General features: G+C 49.0%; 1 protein-coding gene across 9 annotated transcripts in view; it reads right to left on the bottom strand.

The window, feature by feature from the left end:
• Nucleotides 1-15,830, bottom strand: part of baiap2a (BAR/IMD domain containing adaptor protein 2a) — a 44,126-nt gene that overhangs the window by 10,234 nt on the left and 18,062 nt on the right. For all 9 annotated transcript variants that reach the window (XM_018757358.2, XM_018757361.2, XM_018757359.2 and 6 more), the window contains exons 4-9: nucleotides 8,106-8,167; nucleotides 7,840-7,911; nucleotides 6,736-6,873; nucleotides 3,493-3,645; nucleotides 1,904-2,134; nucleotides 251-461 (exon numbers count right to left, since the gene is read on the bottom strand). In XM_018757358.2, the coding sequence (XP_018612874.1) occupies nucleotides 251-461; nucleotides 1,904-2,134; nucleotides 3,493-3,645; nucleotides 6,736-6,873; nucleotides 7,840-7,911; nucleotides 8,106-8,167 (867 nt within the window). The remainder of the gene's footprint in view (nucleotides 1-250; nucleotides 462-1,903; nucleotides 2,135-3,492; nucleotides 3,646-6,735; nucleotides 6,874-7,839; nucleotides 7,912-8,105; nucleotides 8,168-15,830) is intronic.

The raw sequence follows: 15,830 nt of genomic DNA, 5'->3' as shown, positions 1-15,830 counted from the left end.
AAACATTTCCCGGTGAGGCAGCAGGTCCTTCCACGCTAATGCTAAGAGATTGAAGCTAAGCACATTTACTGTCCCTGCGAGATTACGATGGACCGCAAGCTCTGATGAAGCCACGAACAGGCTGCATGAGACAGCTGCTCCACGTAAAGGGATTGGGTGATAATCGCTTTGTTTTTGCTGCACGGTAAGGAGCAAGAACGGGAACGTAGAGGGGGGCACCGAGCGAGCCACGGATAATGCGGGCCCTTACCAACGGAGGCCTTGTTCTTGGCGGGTGCTGGCTTGCGGACGGGCAGGGTGTTCGAGTAGACGTCGCTGACCTGCCTCTGAGACTGCACCTGGGGCTGCGGAGAAGACGGCCGGACCTGGGCCACTGGCACGTCGGCCCAGTGGGGGTAGTCGTCTCCGTGAACCCCCGTCGTGCCGTTCATCAAGGACATCCCATCCGCTCCCAGCATCCTCTGAGGCGCGAGAACACGCAAACCCACACACAATTAAGAGACGCCAACCACGCGAAGGCTCAGAAACTTTCCCAATCCTACGGTCCATTTACAAGAACAGGCCCGCAAACGATCGACAGGAGCCAAGGCTGAATCGCGTCGTCGACTCCCCAGTCGACGTTAAAAACGGGTCTCAAAGTGGATGATGATACCGGCTCGGTAACCAGCGTGGCCCCAACAAGAGGAAGCACTTGGAAGCGGACTGCCGCAATATGATAAATAATAATTAAGGAAGTACTTCGAGGCCATTTCACGGCGGCTCCGTAATTAATACGTGGCGCTTAACGGCTTCGTTTAAAGGCACGGCCGTGTAAACGGAGAGGATGCTGCGATGCGAGACACCGAAATCCCTTCAGCTCAAGTACACCCCAAGACTTGCTGGAGAAAAGGCGTGGGGGACACTTAATTAAGCAGATGTTTAGAAGAGCCGAGCAGAAACACTTCTGCGTTTTCGGGCACTTGGGTGCGTTCCTTCCCGAGTCCTCCCCCATCCCATTAGAGGTCGTGGAGGTTTAATGTTCACGAGAGACATTTGCACGCATAGGAATGTGCTAGCATGCATGCACGTGCTGGAGCATCCACACACACACACACACACACACACACACACACAATAAGACTGAAGAAGCAGCAGCAGAGAGCCGTGCAGCAGCAAATCTATTCTCCGTACAATCTGTACCGAACTCGTCAATGTTGGAAGGCAGTTTTTTTTGCACGATCCGCAATCCAGCTTTAAACATCTCCAATCCCAACATGCACTGCTGTCAGAAGCCACACGTCCAGAAGTTCTAGAAGGAACAACATTGGCAAGAACTCAAGTCAAGTCATTAAAAAGTGGACCGGTTGAAGCCTGGGGGGCCCCTGACAGCAGCAGTTCCTGATTGGCACCTCTGGAAAAATGACAAGGAATTTTTTTTTTTTTTTAAAAAGTTAAGTACATTTCCATTTTCCCCATGAAGCTGAATATTTGGTCAGGCTGTCAGCTGTGACTATGCCGGACTCTCCACCGTTACATTTATTCATTGAACGGCCTCGCGCGGCCACGAAGGATAAGGAGCGGTCTCAAGGCACACCGAGAGAATGTTAAAGGGTGCGAATCACACAGCGGACTGAGCTGGACTTGATCTGTGAAGGTGTACCGGTGCAGCAGTAAAGGCGGTCATCGCTTGGAGTCAGTTTAGTCTCCAACGTCCTTTTCAGAAATGCCACATAAAGGATTTGCTGTCCGTCGCATAGACGAGCGCCGTTTCGACCGAGCGCCCAGAAGCGCTGATCAATACGCGAGTGAAAACCTTTGCTCATTCACTTGAAGTGGCCGATCGCACCGTGACCAAATACTGATGAGAATGTGACCGCAGGGCTGAAACATGAGTGTTTGGCATTGCTCGATAGGGTTGGCTCACCTGTCCACTACCCATGAAGGCTGCCAACTCGGGCGGCACCGGCAACGGCTGGGCCCCGGGGATGGGATCCGAGATGACCAAGTTGCTCTTTGAAGAGTGCAGGGGGCTGGAGAGGAGCCCCCCGCTGGCCGTCATCTGTTGGGCCAGGATCATGGCTCTGTCTGGAAGCTTATTGGGGTCGGAGCAGGCCTGTTGCCACACTGGGATCTTCTGGGTCAGAAGGTCTTTCCCCTGAATATTGGAAACACAAGCTCCGAGTTAGAACTACAGTCAAGAGTGCTGACTAGATCATTCACCTATTACCTGCAACTTCTCATGTGTACTGGGCCGTGGTGGTCCACAGCCCATCCAGGAAACATATGGCAAAAGGCAAGGAACAGGATGACAAATCGACAGGGCAGTTGTTCACTCAGTTACACAAACAGTAAGGACATACCTGGATAGTGGGGAAAAAGTCAGAGCACCTGGAGTAAACCAGGTGAACAACAGGAGAACATTCAAACTCCACTGGATTTGAACCCACATCCAAACTCACAGCCCAGGCAACGTGAGCCACTGGTGCTCTGACTGGAGCGTGGACACAAACTACTTGGGTTCACAACATCTTGCTAATAAAGACCTTAAATCAACAGCGTTCTGAGAAGTACAACCATGGGAGCGCACTGTGGCACTGAGTTCACTGAGGTTTTCCCCTTATGTGTCAGATCAGCTGGAGCACAGTGTTGAACGTGCCACTGTGGCTGTGTGAACCCGCAGAGTGGGCAGAGAGCAAAGCGGGTCGCTCATTGTTAGTCTGAAAGCCCACTCGACTGGCTCTCCACACCAGACGAAGGCTCTTCTCTCAAGCCCAGATTCGTGAGGTCTGGACTCATCCCCGAAGATGAAACTGGGCTGAGGACGAGACGTGTTCATCTGGATATTCCCGATTGCCGTCTCCATCCTCAGACCACCACCTCCTCCCGCTCCTCCGCAAGCGCTGTTATTTATCCAGGTGGACAAGGGGGGGGGGTCACCATTCAGAAAGCACCCCTCCCAGTTTGTTCACCTCATCCCATGAGTCATACCGATTCCTGGTATATGTATGTGTGCGCCTCTCTCTCTCTCTCTGTATGAGAGAGCGAGCACTTCATCTGGGTCGGAACAAACTCCCACGTACACCCCCGTGGCCATTAGTGGCCGGACTTCATGTTCTGGACTCCCCCCCCCCCCCCCCTTTCCTCCTACCCTGTATCTCTGCAGGCATCCAGCAGGCCAGACTGAATCCATTAGAAGCTTCAGCACATAGGCAGTAGACACACACACACACTCCTCTAACTATATAGTTCTACAAGACATAATACCAAAAAAAAAAAAAATAGCAGCTTGGACATATGACATATCGATCAGTAAACAAATTGTTGCAAAATATTGCCCAAAAAAAAAAGTGAAGCATTAGTCAGATTATATAGGAAACATACCATAAACCTTCCCATATCCCACCCCCCCCTCCGTTTGCATCATGAAACTGATGTGTGAAGCATGAACATGATTGGGGGGGGGGGGGTGGGTGGAGAAGACCCCCACCTCCCTCCCCCCTGCTTCTCCCTCACCTTGCCATGGTAGGCGTTGTTGTGCTTGGCCACGGCGCACTGGCGGTCGACGAGAAAGCAGTACCTCCTCCGCTCCTCTGACAGCGCCGTTTTGTAGCCTTCGGCAATGTAGCCGTCCAGGTCGCTCTGCTTGCTGCTGATGGTCTCCACGTACTGGAACCGAGGTGAAGGACAAAAAGGGCCAGTTAGATGGCTAATGGAGAAGAACTGATGCCTAATGAGCGACAAGGGAATTATTTAACAGCCGTGGTACAAAGTGATTCTCTCTGCAATGGAAATGCTGCTGTGTTCAACATCAAAATGTCATGAACAAAATATGAAAAAGTTGCATCTATGTTCAAACAGCTGGCAACAGTAAAAACTCCATGATGGGGGGGGGGGGGGGGAGCATTTCCTTCAGCATTATGTGTGTGTGTGCATACACATACAGTAAATAAAAAGAAAAATATTTGCATTTTCTTCAAATTAATGACATTTAAGATAAATCAGTGAATTGAGTGCAGAAGTGTTTGGGAAGATCACAACTTGTTTTAAAATAAAATTTTGATGTAGTTAGAAGTTAAACAAATCACAGCTATAGCCAAGACTTTTACAGAACCTGCTCAGCCAACAAAATTCAAACATTTTTCATGGCAGCTATATTGATCTAACTCTATAACACAAGTGACCTCGGATCAGATCAGTTCAGGAAAACCGAATCAAGTCTTACAACATAAATTTTACTCATTATAGGTTTATCTGAGGTCTTTTTGCAGAATCAAACCTGTGGGGGGGGGGGAAAATCAAGTTACATCTCTATTATGAAGCCTTCACTGACTAACGCACTGGTTTGATTTATCGACAAACTGAGTTACGAACAGACTTCCAGTCGTTGCCATGTTTGCAAGTTGAAGAGCCTGTATATTTTGCGGACTGCTTGGCCAGCTTTGCAACCGGGGGTGAAATCATTACCCCGAATGCCACTGACCCATCCTACTTTCTTCCGTTGCAGCTATTATTCCCCAGATAGAAGCTCCTACTTCTTTACCGTTACAAGATAATGGTAGAGGTGTAATGGCACTTTCCCCTGGGGTGGTTGGAGCCCCACGGATGGCCACACCCTCTCGTAGCGTGACGAATATCACGGCCAATACAGCTGATCCTCAGAACGGCAACCAGGCGCTCGCCGCCATTTATCGCCACGTTGCCACTGCCATCAGCGAAAGGATCTCTGCAGGACCCGGATGCATTACTGTCTATTTTCCCGGAACCCCGGCGGGTCGGAAAGGGCTCCCCAGTGCTCCAGCAACATAGCTTAATGAGCACAACTCTGCCATTTCGGCCCGAAACCCATGCTGCCCCCGCCCCCCCGGCCTCCCCTTTCCAGTAGCAGGGCCTAATGACTCAGAATTAATAACGAAAACAACTTCAAACATTGTACGACAGGGACAAAGCCATAATCTTCTCTTTGTTCTCTCCCCGCGTGAACTAATCAAGCGGCGAAAAATCTGTAAGCTGCTTATGATTTCCCCGTGTTCTCAATTAGGAGGTGGTAATTAGGAACTGAGGAAGGGCCAGGCAGACGGGGGGGGGGGGAAGAATCAAACCCACCCTCCCTGCCACCCCCAGCTTCTGTCCCTAGATACCCCTAAAATTAGGTTCAGTAGGCTGATTCTGCAGGGACCTGGAGCACTGATACGCTTAGAGTCCACCCCTGAGGTATTCCATCTGTAGCGTGGACCCCATACCGCACTCATCTGGGGAGAGTCTTTCCCCCCTTATTAAATTCTAATGAAGTCATTAAACACTTAATATTGACATTATTTGTACACCCCACTAAAGGCTAAAACCCCGAGACTTTAAACATACAAAACCCACAAAAGTGATTAAAATGAGAATAAAAACAACAAATCAAAACAAAATGAATTAGGTACGTCTGTTATAGCATTACGCATCAATACCTCTAATTTAATCAATTTAAAACACTAATAGCATGACATGAAAACATTACAACAAACACACCATTAAACCTGCTATTAAAATGTTTAAAAAAAAAAAGCTATTAAACAATTTCTTACATCCATAGAAATAAAGGTTCAAATAATGAACTAGAGAAGTCGGCAGCATGACCACTTCCTTATTTTCACCGACACTCATATCTTTCACCAGGTAGTAGTTACCAGCTAGGGTTGTCAGGTCGAAAGTAAAAATTGTTACATTTTTGACAGCGTTACTTGGGCATCCAACTGGATGTAATAAGGCAATATTCGAAAATCACTGAAACCTCTCCAGACTGCGATTAGTGGGGGGGGTTAGGCTTAGATCGCCTGTGAGTCAGCAAGAAATGAACATGACCAGCGACGCCGTTTGTTTCTTCTCTCCCGCTATCTACGGTTCCTGAACAGTCATAGGAGGAGCCTCACATTGACTCATCCTGCCCACTGCAGGACAGAGCAGGAGGAGGAGGTGGGTGAGATTAAGGGGAGAAGATCAGGTAGCGCCCCCCCCGACCAATCTCCTCATGGAGATTTCATTCACAACAAGGTAGGTTCACAGGTTTCTCTGAAGGACTCCACAAGAGCTGAAATTTACCAAGGGACTGTGAGCGATCTATGTGGGAACGCGAGTGTGTGTGTGTGTGTGTGCGCGCGCTTTGTCACAGCTCCGCAGCTGTATACTGCAATCGTTACAGTAAAACATTCAGTACTCGATGTCTCCGCTTCCTGCATGCACTCTGTTCTCAGCATGGATGCTTCACCTGCTCCTTCCGGTAAGACAGAGTTAAGACTACTGGGTATTTTATAGAGTGGGAGGAGATGATCATCACTAAATTATTTATCTGACACCTTTGTCCAAGATGGAAAAACAAAGAATTAAACTTGGTCATTTGTCCACTTATACAGCAGGGTATTCTTACTGTATTAAATTCAGAGTTAGTACCTTCAAGAGTACTAGAGCAAGAGGTAGGGTTCAAACCAGGTATCTTCAGATCCTTACTCACTATGACAGCTATTGCTCCAAGACAGTAGTATAAACTGAGTTGAGCTGTCCACCAACCTGGGCTGCTCTCTTCCCACATTCTCACCTCCTGCCCGCATCAGGTGCGGATCAAGACAAACTTTCCACACATGTGTGGTCTTTGGTGGCCTTTTGCTAGAGAGTAGCAGCTGGAAGCAAACAAACTTATCAAATGACAAGAATTTCAACCAGAAGAACATGAGGTCAACAACCAGAGATGGGTAAGCATCCTGAGGCCTCACCCACCTGCATCTCCTTGTCGTTGTACTTGGAGGGGTTCTTGCTGCCCTGGCTCTTCCTACGAAGCTTCTTCAGCTCTGCCTGGCACTTCTCCAGACTCTCCCCTTTGCTCTTGTGCTCCATCTGGTACTTCTTCAGTGCTGCCTGTAGCGGACAGTAGTGAGGACTCATTATACATTGTAACACAATGGCTGTGCTTCAGTTACATGGTTTAGGATATTCTAGAGATCCCCAAGATGGGATACCTGGGAAGCCTCCAAAACAAAGTAGTAGATTTTATAACAGCCACCAGCAAGTAGAAACACCTGGCATTTTGAGTGCACCTGCAATACACCTTCTACCAGGAGGTCACATGACAAAACAAGGTCACGTATAAAATGATCAGGACTCTTAAGCGACAGGCGCCCGAAGATTCCCTTTCATACATTCCCCTGTCCCTTCGAGCCCCTCCGCCGCAAACCTAATCCAACCCCCATGAATGATAATTTGTTGACAATTTTCTCCACGAGAGTCGCTTTGTTGCGGCCCACTTCCTTCTAAAGATATTAATCTCACCGCCGCTGCTTGGAGTCATCAGATATTTATCGCTCCCTCTCAGCAAGGCGGCACATTTCCTGAATATTAAACTCCTCAAGTGTGTTCCATTTGGTTTATTTCCCTAACAAAACCAATTTTTGGAGCCTTAGGGAAGGAAGAAAAGCAAATGGTTACAGATCTGATCTCATGAGATGTTAGAGAGTCAGCATCCTTGGGCTGCGTTACGCTAGCAGTTCAGCCACTTATACGTGGACTGTGTGCGGAAGGTTCAGTAAATGGTTGCGCCTTCATCGTTGTAACTGGGAAGTCATGTGAAGCACACGTTGGTGGTCTGAAACTCTGGAAAATGAGATGACGAGTGAAGAACCAGATGATCACGTGGAGATAGAGGACAACCAAATGAGTCATGATGTTGATGTCTAAACTTGGACGAGGTCAATGTTCAAGAGTTCAAACTCAAAGAGAACGGGAGGTGCCACATGAGGGGCTGGGTTAATCAAGGGTGTGGTTTATATGTGGAAATGGGAGAAGCCACATTCTGAGCAGCCAAAAGGTAAAGATCCAGGAACTCACGTTGAGATATCGAGCGTCTAGCTCCACTTTCTTCTCCAACTCCGTCAGCAGCTCATTGTGGAAGGACTTCAGCTGGAAGAAACAATTGAGAAGCATGAGAGGTCAACTGATGACTCAGAAACATCTGCCAGAGATGGACCTTTGGCTGTTCTTGTTCTGTTGGAACAAGTTTGCCGGATCATCTTTCTTTCTCTAGAAGAGTGACTTCATTTTAAAAGATACACTCTTGAACTCACAAAGGACAGCTCACGTTGGTTCAGACTCACCATTTCTTCCAGCTGAACTTGAATCTGTCGATGAACCTCAGCCATTTGAAAGAGAACATCCCCTGCACACAGACAAGACATTCAATGAGAACGGTGGGACAGCTATGGACTGTATCTGACTCTGTGTATATGTGGATGTGTGTGTGTGTGTGTGGGATAAAGAGAGAGTAGACAGAGAGCATCAATTAAAGTCCCAGGCCCTGCAGGACCAACTGCGTGCACAGAAAACATGCAGAGACACACAGATTTATTTAACAAAAAAAAAAAAAAAAAAAAAAAAACGAACAAGACAATCGACCAGCAACAATCACGAAATGGAACATCAGTCATGTTGTGAAAGGAATGACAAGTGGGGGGGGGGGGGGGGGAAGAAACATTTAAAACAGACAGATGAATTGCACAGGAGAAAACCCAGAGGGGGGGGAGGAAAAAAAAAAAAAAAAAAAAAAAAAAAAGAATAAAATTTGTTAAGGTCTCTTTAAGAAGCAAGAGTCTTTCAAAGGCACTTGGATAGTAACCAAAATGCATTTTTACATAATGTCTCATTCATTATGATTGTATAGAAATTCAAAAGGACAATCTAACCCAATGAACACTAAACAGGGAGAACAGAAGAATAAAAGAATAAGGGTGTGCCATGCAGCTGGGGGGGGGGGTGGGGGGTAATGCGTGTGTGTGTGCGCACATGTGTGTAGATGTTGAATACCTACATGCTGCCTCTTCTGAATTTGCAGTGCATTGTTAAAGGAAAGGAACAGAACATGTATATTGAGCAACGACAGGAGGAAAGAGACCTGGAGACACAGTGAGAGAACTCCCTGAAAGCAATGGGGAGACATACAAGAGGCTCCTGGACAAAGCCGAACCCCATTAATAAGGAGCTGAAAAGCAGAAAGGTGAATTCCATTCTTCTAAATTTTTTTTTTTTTTTTTCTATATGTGGGCAATTCCTCTTAATCCCAATTCATCCTGGGACATGCAGTTGAACATATATGTGTGACCACACTCTCCCGAATGCATTGGAGAATTTTTTTTAATATGCAGTCAAGTTATTCTGCATCATCAACATTATCACTTACTTCCTCTCAATATTAATATCACTAATATCACCATTGCTGTTAATCACTGATTATTATTAACAAGTCTAATTAGACATGCACACAGAAATGCTTGTGCATAGCAATGACTCGAGCCCTCCGCCTTGGACTGCAGGAAGTGACGTCGCCTAGCGTATGGGATAAGACCCGGCTGGTTCGCCGCACCGCGGGCGTTCCGAACAACCGGCAACACCCCCGCGCATCAGGCAGACCCCAACCACAGCTGTACGCGTCTCATTTGTCATTGCCAGCGAAGCCATGAATACAAGGTCGAGGCAGTGCATTCTGGGTGCAGGAATCGCTGTTCCATTTACTCCAAAAAAAGGTGCTCCCCTCTCAGCATCATGGATTTACAAAACCATGGCAACCATGTCTGTCCTCCTGCACTGAGATGAGGTGCCTCTGCCCAGTGACACAGGAGAGAAAATGTTAATACAAGCTGTGAAGGACATTTGGGGAGGGGACAGAGAAACAACAGTTGTGGTGGACTGGGGCATTGTTGAAGAGGACCCCACCCCACCCCTTATCCCTCACACACAATGGACTGCAGGGTGGGTTTACACATGAACCATGAGCTCTGATTGAAAGCAACAGGGCAGGAAATCCACCCCTGTCTGGGTTCTTACTAAGGGGGTTTGGACAAGAGGACAAACTGCGGATGCATTTCGCTACACAAAGATCTCAGGACTTAAAACCAAAAGAAGGGAAAAATTTAAAATTAAATAAGATTAAAAAAAATTAAAAAAGGAAAAAAAAAAAAACACCAGTTACTCTCAGCACATGGGTGGCTGGACACCTTTACATTTACGAATTTGACACTTTTCTCCATGGTAATGTGCAACTCAGACTAAACACAAAATGCATTCAACAAGAGTTTTATCAAAATTACAGCTTGTCTGATGCCATTGTGTTGAGCATCTTCCATTCCCAGAGAAATAGTTACAAGCAGAGCTCGTCAATGAAGTATTAACGGCCATTATTGGAGGGAGAGCATGACCGCAAGACTCGCGTACACCACATCAAATCCAGAAGAACAACGTGCACATATTAATCCCTCGCATGACTTTTCACACCGTTTTTATTTAAACGGCTCGAGTTTGGTCTGATGTTCCACTTTACACTCTCCATCTATCTAGCCATCCTTTAAGTGACAGCATTCTAACTCCTGGCACAAGGAATTTAGAATTATGGCAAACATCTCAGGTTGAATTTTTAAAAATTCAACATTCAAAAATCCTCATTACACCAGAAGCAAAAGTGAACACGCACATCCATGTGACCATTCAGCATGTGCACAGAGCCAGAAACCAATTATTCTGTTGCAGGTGATGGTTAGGAGATGTGGAAACCCTACGAGCCTTCCGCCGAACCTGGAAAAAGATTCCTTCATTACAGCATTTGAACGAAGAATCCAGAAGAGAAACCAGTCCTCGCAGAGGGTCTCTCGGACAATAGAGGGGCCCACAAAACGGCAAAACCCTTGTCCCCCCTCCCTATAACCCATCACCGGGCCAAATAAGGAACAATATACAAGGGATTATCAGATTCTAGGGATTAGGGCAGTTTGTTGTGTCGACTGCAACGCTGCTTCACACTAGACCCGTTATCTTCTCTCCTCGTAAGGACTGATTTAGATTGTATAAAAATTCCCCTGGAAGCTGCCTTGGACAAAGGCATCGGCTAAATAAATATATGATAGAAGAACGAACAAAGGAGGAAGAGGAAGCGGTGCGCAATGATGACATCATCAGCCCCCCCTCCGTCGGGAGGATGCATTTCCGGAACAACCTTGAGCATCCTGGCCACTCCGTGTAGACCTGTTAAGCAGATTACTCGTAATTAGCACAGATTGCCATCAATGAGGCTCGGATTTAAGCGTGCCGTCTGGATGTTGCGGGTAAACCCAAACTTGTTGCTAAGAAGTGGGGGAAGAAAGGAGGGGGGAGAAAAAGAAGGAAAAAAAAAAAAAAAATTCTTCATTTGCCAGCTCTGCAAAGGTCCTCCACAGGAACTGTGCAAAAGGAGGCCGTCAGAAGTCAGCGTTCAAGCTGCACTTTGACGGGGAGGAAGAGAACGCACTTCGTGTAAGAACATGACCAAGACCACGGTGCTTCTTAATGACATGCATGACACCAGTGAACACATGGTACCTTCTGGAATCTGACCAGGTCAGAAAGAGGCGGCAGGCAGGCTCTGACATGTCTGTCCTTAAACATGACTCACACACACACACACACACACACACACACACACACACACACACACACCTCTGTACAGAAGGCAAGCGCCAACAGGTTAGCCAAGGCCAAGCCATGTGTAGAAATTCCCCATGTGAGCTGTAACCGTCTATCTCAAGCTATGCCCCCACACGCCATGGCTGTATTCCAACAATGGTGCAATCAGCGCAGAAGGGGCGTCGCCATCGACCCGCGGCTGCGTTTGCATATAATTTTACCATACTGGAGAGGTAAAGTGTTCTTTTAAATCCTTTCAGCCGGCACACACTTGAGCGAAATGACGTCTGACCCCCGAGAAAAGAAAAGCCTATGCTCTCACACTTAAAAGAAGAGGGTAGCAAAGCCATTACAACATTTTGCGTGCAGGAGAACACAACGTTTTAGGGACATTTACTCATTGGGGCACGACCCCCTCCATGCCGGACGAGCGGCGATCTGTCCGCACGCGGTTCAGAAATAAACGCTCAACATTTCGCAAGGTGCCGCCTTCGCCGAGGACGGTCGAGGGACCTCGTCCCGCAGGTCCGCGTACCGCATTAGCGCCCCGGTTAAAGTGCGAAAATCTGGTCGCCGAGCAGGAAGAAACGCTAGATGCTGCGAAGGCGCAAAACCAAATTAAAACGGAAAAGCTGGGCCGTTTCCATCCAGCTGCGGGATTCGAGGCGACTCGGAGACCTCCGCCCCCGCCTGCTGCTAGCGCCATCTCGCACGCAGCATCTCTCTCACGCGCAAGTTCAAACCAGTCTCCCGATGACCGCCACGACGACCTGTCTGAGAGGAAAGCTCCTGGATTAGGCCGGGATTTTCAGAGTGTAACCGAGTCAGCATGTCGAGAGAGAGAGAGAGAGAGAGAGAGAGAGAGAGAGAGAGAGAGAGAGAGAGAGAGATGCCCTGGCCTACTACCTCACTAAGGGTGTGTTCTGCAGCAACATCACCAGGTATGAGAATGGAATAAGAAAGGCTCCGGGGGGGGGGTCAGACATGAGGCAGAGGTGGGACGGCGTCTCCCTGCTGTGGTAATCCGGCCCTAATCGTTGACAGACTGTCCCTCGGCTGCCCCCCCACCCTCATTAGCGTTTTGCCGTTTAACAAGAGGAATATGAACACCGGCAGCGGGAAACCAGGAAATGCATCCAAAGATGCGCGCTTCAGGTCAACTGGTGACTCGGGTGCCCTTCGTGCTTATGCATGATCGAATGAGTGCGAGATACCGCTGTGGTGTGCAAATGCGTGAATGACAAGGGAGTTTAGTGCGCTCCATCTAGCGCTGTATGCCATATTGGATAAACATGTCAACTAAACACTCGCTAATCATCACTTTGAGAAAATTCTACGGCGGATGAGTAAACGTATGCATCACGCGCACCTCGGAAGGACGCGCATCCGCATCCGCCCATCTTACCCCATGTTACCACAAAGCGCTGTGAAACACCATAGCTGCGTGATCTCTACAGGCAACATCTAAAAACCATAAATTGCCTTTTATTGTCTAACAAAAAAAGAAAAAAAAAAAATTTCATCACCCAGCATCATTTAAATCTAATAAACCCAGCTTTGGAAACTGACATTTCCTTTGAAAGAAAGGATGTTGAGCATAGCACTGCTTGAAATGGAGAGGAGCGGAGCGAGCGGGCGGGCGGGCGAACTAAGGAAAAAAAGGGAGAGATCAGCACGTTCTTCCCCAGACAATGCTGTGCGCCTTCGTAATTAGTCCTGGCTGGGGCGTTAATGCCGTTCGCCGTGACGCTTGCGCTCAAACCGCTCGGGGACGGCAGCGATCCGGGGAGGCCGTCGCCACGACGCTGGCCGATCCCGCCCCCCCGGAGGCAGGGTGGAAATCGGGCATCGCCATTTCTCTAGAACGGGCCAGACTCGGCATGATCCTCTAGACTCATCAGGGTAACGGGCCGTTTAAACGGTAGGGTAGGGGGTGCGTACGCCCCATGCTCCGTCCCCACCCGAACTCGGAGTACTAGCTGTGGCAGCGGAGGAGGGTACGGAACAGTCTTCGAGCTAAAAGTAGACAAACGGAGGCGTAGTCGGTGCGAACAGCGATACGAGCGGGTGGCGGAGACACATGCATGAGGTGGGGTGGCGGGTCCTATAGAACCCCCTACAGCACTGATCATGCCACAGGCGGTGTCTGGCGAGAGGCCCGCGTCCTCACATAGCTCCCATCCCACGCCCAGCCCCGTACATCACGGCGCTCCGCTGCGATCGAAGGCGGCTCAAAGCCGGGAAACGGCAGCCCTCGGTGGCGCACGTTCACATCCAGGACACGCAAAGCTGCTGTTGCCAAACGTATGCCTTTGGCACACACTGGGCCTCAGGGCGGTACTTAGCCGACGAAGGAAACGGCCTTCGCCGGAGGTTGCAGATCACGCGAAATCGGCGCTCGCGAGCGAAGCACGGCTGTCTGAAGATATTTAAGCGGAGGCCCTTCGAAAGAGGAGTTACCGTGGGGCACCCGGAAGAGTCGGAACAGGGAGGAGGCAAGCAAGAAGAATAATCAAAACCAACACCGAGGACGGATGGAGGGAGCGAGGTTTCCATGGTACTCCGTCAGAGAAGCAGAAGCGCGACCCGGGAGCGAACGGTCGGCTTCCTCGGACAAGGAGCGACCGGGGGTCGCGATGCGTCAGCGAGTCGAAAACGGCGGCCGGCCAAGTCCGAACACGTGCGTGAGCAAACGGGAAGGACGCGTGCGATTAAACGAACGAACGAAAGGAGCCACGTACAGTAGTGTATCCATGACAACCCAACCAGGTCCACGAATACTGCACCCTAAACCACACGTCTTATTCTCTGCATCGTGCGGTTCGAATACCTACGTACGCACTTTTTCAGCTGCGAGCAGTCATAATGTACGTGTGTTGAGATCTAAGATTGCACACCTCATCAGTTCAGCGCATCGTCAGGTGAGGTCCTCTCCACGCGCCCAGGGTCGCCGTGCGGAGGCTCGGCAGAAAGCGGAAGTACGCGTTTTGCCCTAAGGAACCGATCATCCCCCGGAGCACAGCAAGCGAAGAATCCGTTTTCAACAAACGGACCAACGGCAGGCCAACTGACGGATGCTTTTTCCTTTGCGTCCCCCCCCCCACCCCCCCTTCTCCAAACTCTGAAGGATGATGTTCCTTCCTGGGGTATCGATTCCTGTGAATCGCATTTAATCTGCGCTGAACTCAATCTCATTCCCCTGCCCAGAACCCCTGTGGATGGTGGCTCTTCCTGCGCTCAGGGAATGTCGCAAGGCGTTATTCGGGTCGCCGCGCATGTGCGACGGGGGGCGTAAGGGACGGCGAGAGAGGGGGAGATGGAGGAGGAGGAGATCGAGCGAGAGAAGATGGAAGAGCGGGAGAGAGGACGGAGATACCGAGAGACTAGCAGTGGAAGGGAGAGCTGCGTGCCTGTGTGGGCGGAGAGGTGACAGGGGGATGATTATACCAAACAGAACAGTGTGGGAGTGCGTGGGAGTAGACACACACACACACACACACACACACACACACACGTCTCCTCCATTACACGACACAGCTTCTCACTACCAGAAAACATGCATTTGCCTTTCTCTCCTCGCCCATGTTACTGCAGTGTCCTTTTCTACAAGGGAGGAGGGTGGGATTGACCCCCCCTGAGACCGGTGTGTCATCTTGTCAGCTCTGAAGTTCCTTTCTCCACTTAGCCTTCTGCAAGGAAAAAGAGCTGGTGAATGAAAATTCCAGCCTTGTTCCAGCCCGATTGATCTTCTCTGATCCCCCGTTCGCAAACAGCATCCGGGGAGTTGTACCGGACGAGCAGGACTGGATTCGCCCTGAAACCTCAGAGCTCCAGGGAAAGCCCGACTACAAGATGGCAAGATTAGGACCCTCGGCAGCGTTTCAGAATAATGTATGTACAAAAGAGGATCTATGGAACGATCCAGCATGGACCTACAAGAGCAACACAAGCCAACAACTCAAAGTATGAATATTTACAAGCATGTGTGCAAGCGAGTTCACCAGCATTTGAGAGTCACTGGACAGCATGCAGTTTGTCCAAGGAGGGTGAACTGCTGGCTCTGATGTCAGAGGTTCTTAACCAACCGGCATGTGTTGGGCCCTTAGGAACATCAGACATCAGTTTGGGGCTCCGCTCGACCCCCAAACAGCTGCATCATCTCATCATTCAAGAGGAAAACCTGAATGAACCTCAGAGGATTCATTTATACTATTTACCTCAATTCTTAGAATCCTCTTCCAATAAATTGAGCTATCCAGCAAAACAAAAAATAAAATTAAGATGAATATCCTTGGGCTGCTGGGGGCAGAAGTAAAAAGGCAAACCCCTCCACCAATTAAATCCTTTATCACTAGGGGCTCAACCAATCGCACGGCAGGTTCCGGCTCACCTGT

This window comes from Scleropages formosus, chromosome 8, assembly GCF_900964775.1.
Source record: "Scleropages formosus chromosome 8, fSclFor1.1, whole genome shotgun sequence".
Lineage (NCBI taxonomy): Eukaryota > Metazoa > Chordata > Actinopteri > Osteoglossiformes > Osteoglossidae > Scleropages > Scleropages formosus.
This window is presented reverse-complemented; position numbering and strand designations above follow the sequence as displayed.